At 42.3% G+C, this 17531-nt stretch overlaps 2 protein-coding genes across 2 annotated transcripts; both read right to left on the reverse strand.

The window, feature by feature from the left end:
* Positions 1-852: 852 nt before the first annotated feature.
* Positions 853-6330, reverse strand: KGD4 (alpha-ketoglutarate dehydrogenase subunit 4). Its single transcript, XM_085041911.1, has 4 exons — positions 6259-6330; positions 5187-5250; positions 2354-2556; positions 853-1121 (listed from the first exon to the last, which is right to left on the reverse strand). The coding sequence occupies exons 1-4, from the start codon at positions 6295-6297 to the stop codon at positions 1104-1106; spliced, it is 324 nt and encodes a 107-aa protein (XP_084898037.1). The 5' UTR covers positions 6298-6330; the 3' UTR covers positions 853-1103.
* A 116-nt stretch (positions 6331-6446) lies between these two features.
* Positions 6447-13989, reverse strand: CENPH (centromere protein H). Its single transcript, XM_085041910.1, has 9 exons — positions 13783-13989; positions 13640-13695; positions 12329-12377; positions 11884-11958; positions 11138-11197; positions 10254-10317; positions 9911-9962; positions 8573-8733; positions 6447-7324 (listed from the first exon to the last, which is right to left on the reverse strand). Exons 1-9 carry the CDS (start codon positions 13947-13949, stop codon positions 7232-7234), a joined length of 777 nt encoding a protein of 258 aa, XP_084898036.1. The 5' UTR covers positions 13950-13989; the 3' UTR covers positions 6447-7231.
* Positions 13990-17531: the final 3542 nt, after the last annotated feature.

The following is a 17531-nucleotide window of genomic DNA, read 5'->3' on the forward strand; positions in this document are numbered from 1 at the left end:
CCTGGAGAGATGCAGAACTGTCAGAAATTCAGCAAGGGCAAGTGCAGGGTCCTGCACCTGGGAGAGAACAGCCCTGGGCACCAGCACAGGCTGGGGCTGACCTGCTGGGGAGCAGCTCTGCAGAGAAGGACCTGGGGGTCCTGGTGGACAGCAAACTGTCCATGAGCCAGCAGTGTGTCCTGGTGGCCAAGCAGGCTGATGGTATCCTGGGGGCACTAGGAAGAGCATTGCCAGCAGGTCAAGGGAGGTGATCCTGCCCCTCTACTCAGCCCCTGTGAGGCCTCAGCTGGAGTGCTGTGTCCAGTTCTGGGCTCCTCAGGACAGGAGAGACATGGAGCTCCTGGAGTGGATCCAGTGGAGGGCAATAAATAGTATGAGGGGTCTGGATGAATAGTATGGTTCACCTCTCCTATGATGAAAGGCAGAGGGAGCTGTCCAGGCCTGTCCAGCCTCAAGGAGATAGAACTGAGAGGGGACCTCATCCGTGTATACAAGTATGTGAAGGGAAATTGCCAAGAGGGTGGATCAGGCTCTTCTTGGTGGTGCTGAGCAGCAGGACAAGAGGCAATGGGCAGAAACTAATGCACAGGAGGTTCCATCTGAACATGGGGAAGAACTCCTTTACTGTACAGGTGACCATGCACTGGAACAGGTTGCCCAGAGAGGGTGTGGAGTCTCCTTCACTGGAGATACACAGGCACCATCAGGACACAATCCTGTGCAATGAGCTCTGGGATGACCCTGCTTGTGTAGGAAGGCTGGAAAAGGTGACCCACTATGGTTCCTTCCAACCTGACCCATTCTGTGATTTTGTAATCTCAATCAGTAGAAAAGAGGAATGACTCTGTTAGATTGTTGACTTTCCAAATGGCTAGAAAAATATTTTAATGGTGCAGACATCACATATATTCAATTGCTATTAGCCATCAATATAAAATCCTTCTCAGTCACAAACTGCTATGTTGTGTATTGTGTCAACCTTCTCACCCATCATATGGGATTTTATTAAAGCTATTAGAATAATTTTTAATATTAAGGAAATGCTTTTATTGTGAATATAATACTTCATTCTTCAACAGTGGCCAACAAACTGTCTTCTACACCTATTCTGGACCTCCACGCTGTAAAAGAAAAGCATACAGTTAAATATATCCCACTAATAGAGTGAGATCAAATTCTCTTTTGATTGCACTGTTATAGACTGAGAGACATAGTTCTAGTTTTAATTTCTAATTTAAATATTGATCTCTTTATCTATATAAAAACAGGCACAGATTGTCAAATATCAGCATCTGCCAGTAATGGCTACATTTTTTTCAAGGGAGAATACAAAAAAATCAACACATACAACCTGTAGTTACAGTTGCTTCCATGTCTCTTTCTCTGAAGAAACCTTAAATGACTCTTAAATTTAAAAATGTCCAACAAACACAAGGGTAACAAACACAAGTTTTAAAATTATTTTCATTGCCCACATTCCAAAGTGCAAACTAAAAACAAAGCCAAGTGTAGTCATTACAATCTTTATGAGAAATCATAAAGGTATTCAGTTAATTATTTTCCCAAGAAAATGGTTTTACAACTTACCTCACTGTTGAGCAAATTTATGCAAAAAGTCAAGAAGTGTATGCTGTGGGAAGTAACTGATTTTATTTCTACCACATAGATGCAGCCTACCTGTATATATGAAGGAAAACTGATTTCCTGTACTAACGTGGTTTGCTGTATATGTCCTTATCATTTAACAAAGCTTTGCAAGCATCTTTTCATTTCAAACTCACAACCACCTCACAAATTCCTCACATTTTGTGCATTCTCCCTTTTGAATCATCAGTTTTTACAACTGAGAATTGTTACAGAACAGAAGCAAGTTTTTCTTGTCTTTCATGCACAATGTCATATTTGCAAGTATTGCAGAAAATATTTATATCAATTTTAATGAAATTTTTCCACTACTAGAAACACAAGAGTTAACTGGCTTATAAATAACTTATAAAACTAGTTTGAAAATATTTTGGACTTCGATCACCTGGTAGTTGCATTTCCTGATCTAAGAACAGACTCCTGCCTAGCACGGTCAAATTACACATTAAACAGCTGTTATAAAACAGGTAGTGGTGGCGATTAATGCAGGCTGTGACTATTGCCAGCTTACCTGCACTAAGTCCAAATCACTGTACTCAGTGGTACCACAACCTACTAACCAGTGAGAGTTGGGTACCTTCTGTATTAAGAATTTGTACCTTGGATATTGCGAATCAAAACTCTGCAAGTCCACAGCACACACTTACCAAGAATTACTATGCAATACCATACAAGAAGGTGTAGAAAAAAGCTAAAGAAGAAAACTTACTTGAATATATTCAATCTCTTCATCTGACATTTGTTTCCTTCTGTATTTCTGAGGTAAGGTTCTTGTTAACTCAGAAGTATCTGGTGTACCTTGAACTCTACTAACAGGTGAAATATTTTGAAAGGCTGTTGATATGCCTCCTACAGATTCTTGTGCTTTTGAAGCATGGAGAGATGGCACACTTGCTTGTAGAGATTCCTGTACTGAAACCCAGATTTCAAAGCCATTTACAGAAATATTACTAGACTGTCAAATTAATAAGCAGCCAACAAAACCTACCACTGCTTGAAAATCTTATTCATTATAACAAATACCTAAAATAATTAAAATACTCTACTTTTCACAAACTGCTTTTATTGTTGTTAAATTATCAAGTGCAGAATCTAAAAATTCTGACAGTAGAGTAAAGCATATTTGAATGGCAGAAACACTGATGTAGAAACAGAAGACATATCAGCATATATCCTGACAGTGACTTTTTCACTGGGAAGCTCTACTTGGAGAAAAAGCGTAAAGTTCTGTAAATGTTTGTGTGTGGGCACTTATGTAGAAAGGTAACTGAGATGATGCTTTTCATTTACCGCAACTGCAAAGACAGAGAAGTGAAAAAGAGCTATAGGCTTTCAGAAGGATAAAGCTCAGAACCACAACAGACCACAACATGCAATGCACTGCTGTACCCATTTTAAATATTACAAAATTGCATCCTATCACATTTTGTTAATGATGTGCAGAATTACTACCAAGTATTGGGCATCAACAATCAATGAAATGCAGAGACCAAGGAATGCATGAAGTTCTTCACAGGCGAGGATCAGGAATTAAGCTTCAGAATTCACATTAGAGAAGTTGCCTTGACTGTGCAGATAGAAGAGATGACAAAAGGGCAGTGTTTTCACAGCCAGCATTCAGAACCTTAAGTCTGTCCCACCATGGCTCATTTTACAATGGAAATACACAATTAACCCACTGAGCAGGACAGAGATCACAGCAATACGTTTATTTCAGCACTCAGTCCTATATATATAAGGATAAAACACCTGACAAAGCAGAATGCTTCCACAGAAGTCCTTCCCAGCGCTCCAGAAAAATGAGCAAGACAAATGCAACATCTAACAGCTGGACAGAGTCTCTATATCAAGTAGCATGAAGACTGCATGAACCAAAGCATGTGAGCAGCAAAAACACCACAGTTTTGCCTGCCTCTGTTCTTCCTTGGCTCCAACAAGACCAATGACTACAAAGGAGAGGAGCCAGTTTTAGCCTTAATGAGTCTGAGGCAGTTGCAGCCTTGGGACATCAAACACCTGCAGCATTGTGATCAAGCCACCATTGAGAGGCTGTCAGTCATAATACTGTATCTGAAAGTCCCAGTGTGGTTCAGAAATGATGGAAGATCTCAAACAGAGCAAGGCAGAAGTGAGGCCATCAGAATCAGCATACTCTGTACTCTGAACAGGGGGCAGAGTGTTTTTGTTTCAAGAAATAAAGTACCTTACCAAAAAAAAAAAAAAAAGGAACAAAAAAAAAAAAAAGCACTTTCTCAAAGTTTGTTTCACCTACCACAAAAAAGTCTGGAGATGTGTCAAGAATTTACCTCTACTGTATGTTTCAGCCTGAAGCGTAGTTGGAGTAGACTCATTAGCCACGTAGTAATAGGAAAGTAGAATTTGGCTGGCCTTTCACATCACTAGTTGCTCTGAAGAGCCATTTAGCTCCATAGAAACAACAATACGGTTCTGTTAAATACAGTTTTTGCTACAGCATTCAAGAAAGACAAAGTAGGTTGCCATCTACTAACAAGATGACAGATCCTGATTAAGGTGGAAAGTCTAATGTACTTTAAACATAGAGTCACAAGAATCTTCTGACACAGAGATAAACAAGAGGTAAGAAAATTTTCAAGCTTTTAAGAAAGTAGTTCACTAGCATGAGAGGTGGTTCATTTGACTGAACTGTGCAAAATGCACAGAATTTTGACAGAAAATTATTGCAGAAAATAGTTCCTGGAGAATTCACAGGTAAGTCAGAAGAGGCATTATGTGAACTGTGGGGACTTTCCAATGCTAAACTAAACTTAAAGCTAAATTGCAGGCTTGATAATGCTGTGGCAAATAACATGGCATAGTATAATTTCTAAAGAAGTGAGAATATAACAGAGCCTTTAAAGACAACTCTTACTTTCTTTCAGATCCTTTGTTGACACAAAAAATACTTCTAAACCAACATATTGCTAATATAAATCTGAGGTTTAAATATAATAGTATCAGGAATACCATAAATATCAACATAGGTATAAACATTAATGTCAAAGATTGCAATGATTTTTTTTCCCTCAGCCTCAATTAGTAATGTAAGAAAATACTTCTTAAAATGTATAGAAGGGTGGCTTTCTCAGCTATAATCATGTTTTGAAAATACAGAAAATACATCACACACTTCAACTAAGAAAAAAATGAAAATGCAACATAATTTATGCAAACACCACTCAATACCTAAAGCTATTCAGACTGACTTGTGCAGAGTAATTTCAGTGAATATTAGTATTTGGGGAAATGTGATTTTGTACAAAAGCAGATAAACAACAGTGGAAATCTTTTTGAATCTTTCTTGAGCAAAAAATAAAGACATGCATGTATTATATATGTATACACAGAAAAGAAGTTGTAAAGTCTAAGAGTTGCCTTCAAACCATATCAAGTATGTTTCAGAAACCCTGCTCGAACTCAGTTCAGTTGTATAGCTGAAATAGAGAAATTGGGTGCTGGTTCTCATATAAAACAGTTCCCATTAAAAATGTGGTGCAAGCTATATCCATACACAAAATACTTACTTTTAGGTCTGGGACCACTTTTTCTGTCTGGGAACTTAATTAACGGAGTATGTGGCTTGACTACCTAAAACAAGACCGGGTTGTTGGAGAAACAGAGGTTACCTTCAAACAATAAAATGGAATGTACAATGTATCAAATAACCACTTTCTAGTGCTACTCTCTGCACTACTCCTCTGATACACTTACTACTTCTTGAAGTTCTAAGTTTACCCAGGAAGAATTTTACTTTAAAAAGTAGTCCTGCACCTTGATGTCCAGAGTGGGTACATGCTTTGTTTTCCTTTTCTCATCAGTGTGTGTGTATGCAGAAACAGCCACTGCTATTGCAAGAACAGAATCACAATGCAGTCTGCTCTGGTGAGAACCCACCCAGAGTGCTGTAAACACCTCTGAGGCCCCCAAACCAAAAAGGACATGGCCCTGCTGCAGTGAGTCCAGAAAAGGGCCATAAAGACGATCAGAGGGCTGAAGCACCTCCCCTGTGAGGACAGGCTGGGGTTTTTAGCCTGAAGAAGGCTCTGGGGGGATCTCAGAGCCCAAAGGAAGCAAGTTTGGATTAGAAAGATTATGAAGATTAGGAAGTAATTTTTTACTTTGAGGGTGGTAAGCACCGGCACAGGTTGCCCAGAGCATCTGTGGTTGCCCCATCCCTGGAAGTATCCATGGCCAGGCTGGACAGGGCTTTGAGCAACCTGGTCTAGTGACGGTGTCTCTGCCCACGGCAGGGGGGGTTTTATAACTAGGTGACCTTTGGTGTTCCAATCCAAACCATCCCGTGGTACCACAGCACTTAAACACGGAATCGCGAGCTGTTCGCTGCCTGTACCAAGCACTTTCACCTTGGAGAGGCCAAGCCAGCTCTGCGCCCTCTGCTATCACAGCAGCAGGCACCTGCGACACCGCGCGCGTGCCACAGCATGCCTCTGCCCAAGGACACCGGCCGTCCCGGCGGCATGCCCTCAAGCCGCGGCCGCCTCAGGCCTGCTGCTCGGCGGCGGCAGCGCAAGTGAGTCCCACCGCCCGAGCCAGGGCTCCGTCTGCCGCAGACAGCGCCGTTCCGGGCTCCCTTACCTGCACCGCCCTGGTGGCGGCCGCCATCTTGCTGCCCATGGCGACGAGCCTGAGGGGCAGCTCCTGGCTCCGCCCACAACGGTTACGGGCGGGGCCTCGTGCCTGTGGGCGGGGCCCGGCGCTGTGGCCCGGCCCGCCAAACAAGCCGCTTTACGAGTCAAAAAAAACTCCAAACCAAATAAAACATATTCAGAAAAATCACCATTTTATTCTTATTTAAGATCAAGGCACCCGCCTAAAAGAATAGCTGGTGACTACTCATTAAAAATGAAGATACACACCAAGATAAAAAGGGACACAATACACTCCCGAAACATGCTACAATCCCAGGAGCTAGTTTCCTTCAAATATCAAACAACCAACATTTAATAAAAGCACAAATAAAAAGCACTAATAAAAATATGTAAATAAAACAGTGCTTAGCTGCACAGCTGACAGTATGAAATCACCTCTGCAGACAAGAGTCACTGTAAACAAGAGCATAAAATTCCTGTGTTTAAAATGATTCATAAACCCTTAATAATAAAAATAATGCCAACTCCAGACTTGCTAATAAATTTTCCTATTTGAGCATTCCCCTGTGACACAGCAGGATCATGCACCCTGCCTGAGCTCTGCAGCCTGCTGCTCCGCAGGAAAGGGGTGTCCACTTTTGCATGAAACCTTGAAACATTTCTTGCATTATTGTTGCCTTTCAGGGGAAGAGGAGCGCTTGAGACAGGAAAGCCATGAAGTGAATCTTCAGGTGGTTTGAATTTCATCAGCTGTACTACCTGGTTCAAACGTTTGCTGTCTACCAGAAGTTCAACTTCACTTCAAAGAATTGCTTGGACACAGTCTGATTCTCTAGAGAGAACATCTTCCAGAAAGGTTAAATTTTAAAACTCTTGAACTATGTTTTTGAGATACACGTAATCTATAAAATTTAGTTAAAATGCGTACACTGTATACAACGAAACGTCACTCCTCCGACTCACTGAAGATAGACATTTTTTTCAAGATGTAGAACAATTTCCTTTAAAGATGGATCTTCCGCCCAGTTAACTCTGCTTCCAATTATGATGTTCTATAAATAAGAAAGATTTACAGGTTAAAACAAGCTCTTGCAAAGGCCAATTCCTAGTAAAATATCTCAAATATCTCCAAGCTTTTTAATTTTGAAAGCCCTTGAAATTCACAAGTGTTTGAAGTAGGCAGGATGGGGCGGGAGGAAGGAGAAAAGAAATATTAGTTTAGATGCTATTGTTCATACAGATGCAAAAAAACCCCCAAATCCATCCTTTTTAATTTCCTAGAGGGGCTTGCATCCTATCCCTGTTGTAAACACAGAAACCTAGAGAATGATTTTAAGAACATGAAATAAAGTTTGCCTCAAACACAAAACAACACAATTAATTTTCTCACCCTGCCATTCTGGATTGAAAACGGGAATTTAAATTTAACCAGAGGATTTGCTCTACCTATGGCTCAGAAAATTTCAGGAATATAAAACCAGGAGATATCTCAAGATTTTCATGTAAACCCCAGTAAAATGTTAAATTTCTCCTTCTCAATTTGAGATGTAAAAATGCTATCAATGCAAAATAGTAGCAGCCATAGCATGCAGTGCAGAAAGACAGAATACTCTTTCTGTCCTTGTCATTCTTACACAGCCTGAGACCCTTCCACCCTAACCCAAACCATGAGGTTTTCTTCCTGACCTTGCATGACTCCACACTCCAGCTGACCTGCCAGCCAGCTGCATGGATACAGACAGTGGGAAGCCCCTGACACATGGGCAACTGAAAGGGCAGAGGCTATGCTGCTGAAAGAATTTGGAGACTGGCTGTGGCTACAGGTCAAGGCTTTCAGAGGGCTATAGGGGCTGACACAAAAAAAAAAAGAAGGTATGTGGTTAGCAGGGGTGGATGGAGGCTCACTGGTAACATGGGATTAATACCTATTTATTTTTCCTAACTGTGAGATGGGAGAATTGATTTGGTAGGGTGCAGAGGTGACTCAGAGTAGAAAGAAATGCTGTGAAAGACATTCTTCAAGAAAATGCATTATTTTGTGCCTTTAAGGAAACAAAGATAGATTGACTGACTGTCTCTAAATCCTGCAAACAGTGCAAAGATGCTTGTGACAATTTCATGTTTTTAGCCTTCAAAGCAATAAAAATATTCCTTCCATACTGTTTTTCCATTACCACTGTTAAACTTAAAACTTCTGGAAAACACAGTTTTGTGTTGTTGAAGTTATATTTGACATACAGTAGGTTTTCTTGAGTGCAATGAAAAATTGCAAATTGGTTCTAAAAGCCACAAAACATTACCTGGAACACATTTTGAATTACTGTAGTAAGCTCTCTGTCTTCTTCTAATTTACTAAGCATCTTCTCTCTTTCAGCGACATTTACACTTGCTTGTTGCTCCTGTTTCCTTTTCATCATGTTCTGAATTTGCTGTAGTTTCTGTCCTTCATCTTGTTTTAGTGCTGTTACATTATTAGGAAAACGAAGCATTAAGAAGTAGTTAAGTGAACAGTAGAACTGAAGATACTACCTTTTGTTCACAGCCACCTAAAGCACTTCCACTGCAATAACCCTAACTTCACACTCCCCTCTGTTTCCTCCATTATGCCTCAAGATATGTCTTTCATGAAAGAGGCAACACACGTGGCTACCTGGTATCAAACTACAACAAATGGCTCCCTGGCTAACAGCAAAACGAAGTACATTGTATGCTGTGTACATTTTCCTCAGACAAGGACTGTAATTTGCATATCCATCCTGTACCTTATTTTTGAGTGCCACAATTTTGATAGGTCTTTTTTATATGTCTTTAAGACATTACATTAAGTTATTACTCTTTTTTCAGATTTCATTGAAACCAAATTCCAAAGTCATACAAGGAGCATATGGACATGACCCTTGAATATTAATATTTTTATAGGAAACTAGGCTAAAAACTAGATCACTATTAAAATTGTTTAGGTACAGTTCAGGCACTGAAAGAATGCTGGCAGAGTATTCCTTCCTTTATTTGCAAAGATATGAAGTATGTTCATTTTTCCCATGTGAAGTTATTTCATTGTGTTTGTTTGTTACTGTCAACATAATCACAATTCCCTATGTGTGAATCAAACAATAGCTGTTAAAATTGGTGGCAAATCTGCTCATGAAAGAAGGAGCATTCAAAGAATACATTTACCTTATGAAGTTCTGAATATTGACTTCACATCTAAATTTGACCCAGTCTAACAAGACTACTGAACACTAATATATACACACGTCTTTGTAAGTAATTCCCCTCCCTATTCTGCAAGCATTCATAAATGTGCAGAATAACAAAAAAGTATCATTTAGGTGCTGTAGGGCTGATTTAAGTTACTAAACAATCTGTAACTTTCAGGGGAGCTTACATTAAATAATAAAATGCTGCCAGATTGTTTTTGAGTGTTGTCTTGCATCTCTCATTCTAGAGGGTCAGTCTCATGCTCAAGTAGGGAACACACCAGCTCATCTCTACAGTATTTCCTACTCTTTCAACAAGTTGAGAGTTCTGTTACTTCCCATGTAAATTAATATTGCTACAAGAAGAACTTCAAACTATTACATTAAAATACATTACATTAAAATACCAACCTAAGTCAATACAGATAATACACTTACAGAGTCTTTTCCTTTTAATGTCAATCAACTGCTGTTTTTTCTGATGTACTTGCTGAAAGGGAAAAAAACAAAAGGTATTCCCAGACTCTTGTCTCAAAAAATACTGAAGGATGCTAATTCAATCCACAAAAGCAGCTAAGGACAACTCTAAAACAGACTTTCTTACATGTTCACTTCAAGTAATCCTCTCAACAACTTTGACAGCAGTAGGAACTGCACCCTTATCACCACATATTTAGCTTCAAATGACTTGTGCAGTCCTGTTGCTTTCAAAGTGTGCTCCTGCCCATGCTGAGGTTGGTTGAGCTATGCAACAGCAACAGAAACTGCAACCGCCACTTACCTGCTGGCTTTCAATTATTGTCTGGCTGAGCAATCCTATGTGTTTCACTGTTTCCAGGATCAGACTAAGGAAGGAAGCAGTTGCATACCTTAAGACCACTAATATGAATCAATATCTTAAATTTCTCATTTCTCATAACAGCAAAATCCTATTACGTATCTGCGCAGTTTTCTTTTTACAGTTAATATACTAAGTATCATTGTAGAGGCCAGAGTACCCTTACTTCCCTCTCAGTTTCCCTCAGATGTCCTTGAAATCTGTCCAACATTTTAAATCACAGAGTTTGGAAGGCATCAAGAAAGCATAGCCATCTGGAAATGGCTATGAATTAAAGTTCCTAAATCATGGAGATGCAACGTCTTAGCTGTATTTCTGACAGAAATTAAATTTCTCATATTACACTTCATATGCATGCACCTGTTAACATTGGGTAGGAAACTAAAAGCTAATTTTAAATATGTTTAAACTTTCAGGATTTTTTAAAGACATTTTGCCCCATAATTATTAATTAATAAAGGCAGCAGAGCAGAGGCAAGGCCGTGTTACAAGCCCATAATATGTGCTTAGCTATTATAAATGCAGGTAATTCAGGCACTAAAGACAAAAAGCTCTCTAGGCTACAAGCAGTTCTCACTAGTGAATCAAGAGTTACAGTCTCTGTAATCAAAGGTGGGTAAATTCAGACCCCAACTGTAAATCTACTGTGGGCATGAGGTCTGATCACGCTGATTCTAGCACAAAGTGGACAGTATATCTTTCTGTCAAATCTAGAAAAAGGAAGCTTGCTTTCACAAGAGGTAGAATGAAATAATCTACAAATATGCCACAATAAACTGTGCAAAGTCCATTCCTTTCTAGCCATCTGATCCCCAAGAACACCCTACCGTGAGTCCTCGTCACCATCTAGATTCACTTTGTTTCTCAGGACCTCCATAATTTGCATCCTGCATAATGTAAGAAATAGCATATGACTGATGGTAAGAAACTGAGAGAAACAGGAAACAGAGAGAAGCAGATTTAAGTAAGTAACAGAAAAAGATAATTTCTAGGATTCCACTTTTGTCCATTTTCACATTGGAATGATATAAACAAAATACTCAGTACCTTTTAAATATCACACATTTTAAATTACAGAGCTTAACTCTCAGAACAAGAAAGAAGTATCAATGATTACTTGTGAGAGTGAGAGCTCTTTTTTCTCTTGACCAACATATTTGGACACCATTAATCCCAGTGTCTGCAGAAAGGAAGCTGGGCAAAGGTGTGAATTCAATGAACAGCCGTGTAACACATGGGATATCTAACCTTATCAACTTCCATATTTTCATATGCATTTGGGAAATATTGCCAAGAAATATGCTTAGTGATCTGTACAGTCACACTTTCACAATTGTGAAGGAACTTCAGGGTTTACACATTTCAACTGGTAAGATTTCAGTTTCAGTGGGGTTTTTTCCTTTTGTTTTCCACAGCATATCCATCTGCATTCCTATGGTTCAATGGTACTTAAAATCTCCACAAGCTCCCATATCAACTTAAAATCCTGTTTTAATCAGACCTATGTATATACACATCTATGTATGCACACACACAGAGGAAACCTCCAAATAAAGAGTGAATAAAATTTTACCTCTGCAAGGCCAATGTCTTGCTCTGGAAAGAGACTTTTACTTCCTCTATAGCTCTTTGCAAATCTTGGGTGGCACTGAAAGACAAAAAGCAACCAGAGAGACAACCTGAGTGTGAAGATAACAAAGTTTAAAAGCAGTGTCACACTTTAACTTGCTTTCTACATACCAAAAGTAAGAATTTTTCACGTCAGCCACAATTATTAGAGCCAGGACTAATTTAGCATGTAATTTCCCGTATTATTGAATTCTAGCCATCACACAAAGGACTGCAAATTTATAAGACACATCAGATACAGAAGTACATTAGAAGAATGAATAAAGCATTTCCTCCGCACATTTCCTCTTAGTTTCCATTACCTTCACCAAACTTCTATAAAGTACTGACTATTAATCCCGCAACTCAATAAGAAGGAATAACTAGAAGAGAATTTTGATGTGACATACCTCTGGATACATTTGTCTTCAGTTACATGATCAAGGTCACTTTCTTGACCTGCAAAAGAGAACATCACTAAAAAAGCACAGCAGACTTTTAAACACAATATATAGAGCATACAGGATCAGCATTTTTTGCATAAACAAGTTATTTCTTACTTCTACCTCCAAGCTTTATTATCTCTTGTACTGTTGATGAAACTACACTATCAATCAGCTGTATCAGACAAACAATTAGGCTTTAAAATATTTTAATTTAGCACTTTTCAGATGAGCTAGAGCTGGCTCATGACATTGCTCTATATATGCCACTGGATGTTTCAGTGGAAGTGCATCTATCCAACTGCATCCTGGGCTGTGTCAGAAACGTGGCCAGCAGGTCAAGGGAGGTGATTCTGCCTCTCTACTCGGCTTTTGGCAGACTCCACCTGGTGTGCTGCATTCAGGCCTGGGATTCGCAACACAGGAAGGACATGGATCTGTTAGAGTAAGTCCAGAGAGGGGCAATGAAGATGATCAGAGGGCTGGAGCACCTCTCCTATGAGGAAAGGCTGAGAGAGGGATTATTCAGCTTGGAGAAGATTGCATGGTAACCTTACTGAGTCCTTCCAGTCCCTGAAGGGAGCTTATAAGAGAGTGACAGAAAAACTTTATACTAGGGCATGTAGTGACAGGACAAGGGGGAATGGCTTTAAATTGAAAGAGGATAGCTTTAGATTAGATATGCTGTGGGGTGGTGAGGCATGGTGAAGCACTGACAGAGACTGCCCAGAGAAGCTGTGGATGTCTCATCCCTGAAGTGTTCCAGATCAGGTTGTCAGGTTGGATGGACCTCTGAGCAACATAGTCTAGTGGAAGGTGTCCCTACCCATGGCGGGGGGTTTGCAACCAGATGCCTTTAACTTCCCTTACAACACAAATAATCTCTTGATTTTACAGGTAATGGAAACACCTTAAATCAGTATTGCTCCCAAACACTTGGATAGACTTTCGGCAAGACTTCAGGCCCAGTGACCAGATTTCTGAAAACAATCACTACATGTCAGAAGAGTCTAAAGTTCAAACCCAGAAAAGAAGGGAAAGGCCAGTGGGCAATAACTACATAGCGTCTTTATAAACATTCAAACGCGTCGAAAAAGCTGCCTAGAAAACGCAGCAAAACGTGCAGCCAAGAAAAACATTTCATTATCGTAAAAAGCACTCTTGATAAATTATTTTTAAAAAAATAATATATACAAAAGTTTATATATATATATATATATGCGCCACGTCGCATTCTTTGTTAGTGCAACATCCCACTGGGAAGAGGGATGCACTTACCGCAATGAACGGCCGCGCTGTACTCCACGAGCTGCTTCTTCATTTGGTCCCTCAGGCTGCGACGGGAGGAAAGTGACAACGGTCAGGGCCCGCGCACCCTTCCATCCCACCCCTGGGCTGCTCCCCGTCCCGCCGGCACTAACCGGAGCAGAGCGAGGACATCCCCGTCGACGCCACCCTGGGGCTGCTCCGGGGCTGAGACCGAGACCGGAGCCGGAGCCGGAGCGGGAGCCGGGGCCGGGGCCCGCTCTAGCTCCCGGGGCCAGGCGAACGCCGGGGCTGGCACTCGCTCGAGGGCTAGCGCCGCCATCACTGCTCATTCAAACTGCGCGCTCCCGGCGGCCCGCGCGCCTCGCGCCCGCGCAGAGTAGCGGCGTCGGGGAGATCCACCCCCCCATTCCCCCGGCTGGCCTGAGGGCGATGCGGCGGCCGTGGTTCAGTAGGCGTAAGGGAAAAAAAAAAATAGAAATTGGCAGAGCCCTAGGTAAAACTCAGTAATCCTTCCCTCTGACCTAGTGTTCGCGTGGGGATAGAAGCAATACGTGCAAGCTACTAACGGAAGTGAAAAACAGACTGCAAAAATAACGATGAAGTGAAGTCCGCTGCATAGAACCAGAGATTTATATGGGTTTAAGAGCAAGTGCCGCTGCTAGTCCAGCACAATGATCCTGTTCACCATTAACCATGGCCTCAAGTGTCATATCCACACATATTTTCGAACAGGCCCTCCAGCACAACTCTGGGCAGCTTGTTCCAACGTCTGACAACCTTGGACAGTCGGTGTAGTTGTCTGAGGGAGGGTCGAGTACAACTCCACCAGTCGATCTCCTCCTAGAGTCCTCAGTACTTTCTCTTTCAGCTCTGCCACCAGGCTGAGCAGATCATCCACCTCACACAGCTGTTCTCTCTCCTGCCCCCCAAGTCTAATCCAGCAGACGCTCCACCACCACAAAGCAGAGCCCATGCCAGTGCTCCTGTCCATATACCACCACTGGGGACCAGCCACAACACTGAGCTGGCCCCAGAGCTCACCCAAACTCTCAGCACTGGTCACAGCCTCCAGGGAGCTCACCCAAACTCTCAGCACTGGTCACAGTTTCCAGGGAGCTCACCCAAACTCTCAGCACTGGTCACAGCCTCCAGGGAGCTCACCCAAACTCTCAGCACTGGTCACAGCCTCCAGGGAGCTCACCCAAACTCTCAGCACTGGTCACAGTTTCCAGGGAGCTCACCCAAACTCTCAGCACCAACCACACCTCCAGGGAGCTCACCCAAACTCCCAGAACTGGTCACAGCCTCCAGGTAGATGTTTTGCCCTCCACCCAAGAACAAAAAACAGGATAAAAGCTTTAATAAGTTTAACACAAAAAAGGTGCTTTGTACATACGGTGAGCAGCATTCTGCGTAAAGTCACACAGGAGTTAAAAATTTTTAACCAGAGGCTTAGCCAGATCCCAGATAATAGGAGAGTACAACCATTCAATGGTGCTTATCTTGGTGTTGGTGGTGGTGGCATATTTTTACATGATTGCCTGCAGAGAAATAAGGTTGATTATGTTTACCCTGTTCATGAAGTAACCCTATTTCAGCTCACTTAAGGCTTGGTGGTCAAGCCAAGCCCATCCTCATACACAAACCTGGTTCACGGATGGCTCACGCCACCTGAGCAAGATACAGAAGATACTTCAGCTCAGAAGTCAGCAGATCTTATTCAAGTCTCTCTGCAGTAGCTCAACCAAGCCAGCCTCGGTCTGCCAGGTATTGAGACATAACCACACATACCTCCCCACACCCTCAGATTCTTACCTTCTGCTTGGCAGCACAGTTATTCACGACTACATTCTTTGCCACGTGCCACATAACTGGGAGAATGTCACTCTCAGTGTAAAACGTGTAGTGCTGTATTCCAAAACGGTAACTGAAAGGAAGGGAATCCATTGGTAAGAGCATTAGAATAGCCCAAATACACTGGGTTCTTGGTCTTCAGTTTTGCTTGGATAATTGTGGTCTCTAGTCTCACAGGGGGAGGTTTTAGCTGATACTGCCCTACTGCTGCCCCCTTTTAGTGGACTACAGGGAGACAAAACCACGGCGGAATGGAGGAGGCATGCACCTTATAAGAGTGGCCTTTTAAGCTGGTGCACAGGCACACTGAGTCACAAAGCAGGAGGTGATCTGACAAGAACAACTTACCAACTTGCATCCGCTGAGTTACAGAGACAAACAGCAGGCAGCTGCTGCTATCCTGGATGGAGGGAAGTGAACCATGCCATAGTCCACAATGCACAGCTCCATCAGGTACTGGGCCAGCATGTATTGTTCACAGTTCACCTGCAGTAAGCCAGAGTTGAGTATTGGCTATCTCCAGGGCAAGAGCATCCTGTCAAGCCTTGGTTTAGTTAAGCAGGAAGAAATATTTTCTTAGAGAATACTTTCAGAGCTACAGGGTTGAAATTCAAGTGGCCTAATCAAAGAGCAATTCCGTGTTATATTAGGCTGCTCATAGTCTAGGACCTTTCAATAGCAGTCTAACCGCTACCTGCAATATCAGGTATGCATTTTAACACTGAGTTTTCGTGAGTTAGGCTCACGTCACAGGAACAGATAAATAAAACCTATTTCTACATGGGAGACAGGTCTCAACCAGGCTCAGCTGCAATACTCAAAAATTTTGAGCCATTTTTACAAGTTGCTACAGTTAAGTATTGCCTTTTCCAGATGCAGTTTACATTAACACCTATTCTCAACACTACCTCTGCAATCTTTGAAGCTCTTTTTAGGAAGTGCAGAGGGAGGGGACAACCCAGAAAGAAGTCCAGGGCTTTCAGGATCTTCCTCTCCATCTGGCAGATATGGGTGTTTGACCAAGTGTGATCAGTTACACAGCGAAAGTTTCCAATATGGCTGAAAAGTCTCTTCATATTTGCTGGCAATTTACATAACTGTGACATCAACCAGCTGCAAATTTGTCTTGGAAACAGCATTGTCCTGTAGCAAGAAGCAGTAGACATTTATATGAATGACTTAGCTCAGAACACAGATTTTCAAGGTGACATGGTTTAGACGCTGGCCAAATGCCAACGTACCCACAGCATCTACTTGCTCACTCTCTCCTCTGCCACAACTGGGCAGAGGAGAGGGAAAAAGAGAAGGAAAAAAAACCAAACTAATACACTCAGGGCTCATAAGCTGAGATAAGAACTGAGAGACGCTGCAAGGACAGGATAGGCTCCTCTTAAAGTTACAAAGTGAAATTTTATTACTACAGAAAACGAAGAGGATAATGAGAAGTAAAAACAAAGTCCTCAGACACCGTTTTCTCTGCTCAGCCCCCTCCCTCCTTCCCACCAGCAGCACAGCGGGGAGGGCATGGGGGTTTGGTCAGTTCACTATCACAAACTTCTGCTGCTACTCCAGGAGAGGCAGCTTTTCCTCTGTGTAACCATGGGGTCCCTCCCACAATAGGCAGCTCTCCATGAGCGCCTCCTGTGTGAGTCCAATCTCATGGGCAGCAGTCCGCCCCAACCTGCCGCAACATGAGATCCCCCACGGGCAGACAGTCCTCCCAAAACTCCTGCTGCATGGGGTCCATTGTCCATGGGGTGCAGACCTCTGAGACCCAGCTGCTCCGTTCTGGGAACAAGGCCTCTCTGTCCACTGGGACTCCCACTGGATTACAGCCTCTGCCAGGTATCCACCCGTTCTGGCGTGGGCATCTCCCCATGGGCTGTGGGTGGATCTCTGTATCCCCCGTGGACCCCATGGGCTGCAGGGGGACCACCTGCTCCCCCCATGGTCTTCACCACAGCCTGTAGAGGACTCTCAGCTCTGGAGCCTGGAGCACCTCCTCCCCCACCTTCTTCACTGACCTTGGTGCCTGCATGTTGTTTTC

The sequence above is a fragment of the Lichenostomus cassidix genome, chromosome Z (assembly GCF_008360975.1).
Source record: "Lichenostomus cassidix isolate B80296 chromosome Z, HeHo_3.0, whole genome shotgun sequence".
In the NCBI taxonomy this organism is placed as follows: domain Eukaryota; kingdom Metazoa; phylum Chordata; class Aves; order Passeriformes; family Meliphagidae; genus Lichenostomus; species Lichenostomus cassidix.

What these genes read in the sequence shown, in the direction of transcription:
- KGD4 (XM_085041911.1), bottom strand. Translation starts at nt 6,297, where the DNA reads ATGGGCAGCAAGATGGCGGCCGCCACCAGGGCGGTGCAG. An exon ending in CCGCCACCAGGGCGGTGCAG is followed by an intron (nt 5,251 to 6,258) that starts GTAAGGGAGCCC and finishes GTCTTGTTTTAG; the next exon opens with GTAGTCAAGCCACATACTCC. An exon ending in AAGTGGTCCCAGACCTAAAA is followed by an intron (nt 2,557 to 5,186) that starts GTAAGTATTTTG and finishes TCTGGGTTTCAG; the next exon opens with TACAGGAATCTCTACAAGCA.
- CENPH (XM_085041910.1), bottom strand. Translation starts at nt 13,949, where the DNA reads ATGGCGGCGCTAGCCCTCGAGCGAGTGCCAGCCCCGGCGTTCGCCTGG. An exon ending in GATGTCCTCGCTCTGCTCCG is followed by an intron (nt 13,696 to 13,782) that starts GTTAGTGCCGGC and finishes CTCCCGTCGCAG; the next exon opens with CCTGAGGGACCAAATGAAGA. An exon ending in GAAGACAAATGTATCCAGAG is followed by an intron (nt 11,959 to 12,328) that starts GTATGTCACATC and finishes TTTGTCTTTCAG; the next exon opens with TGCCACCCAAGATTTGCAAA.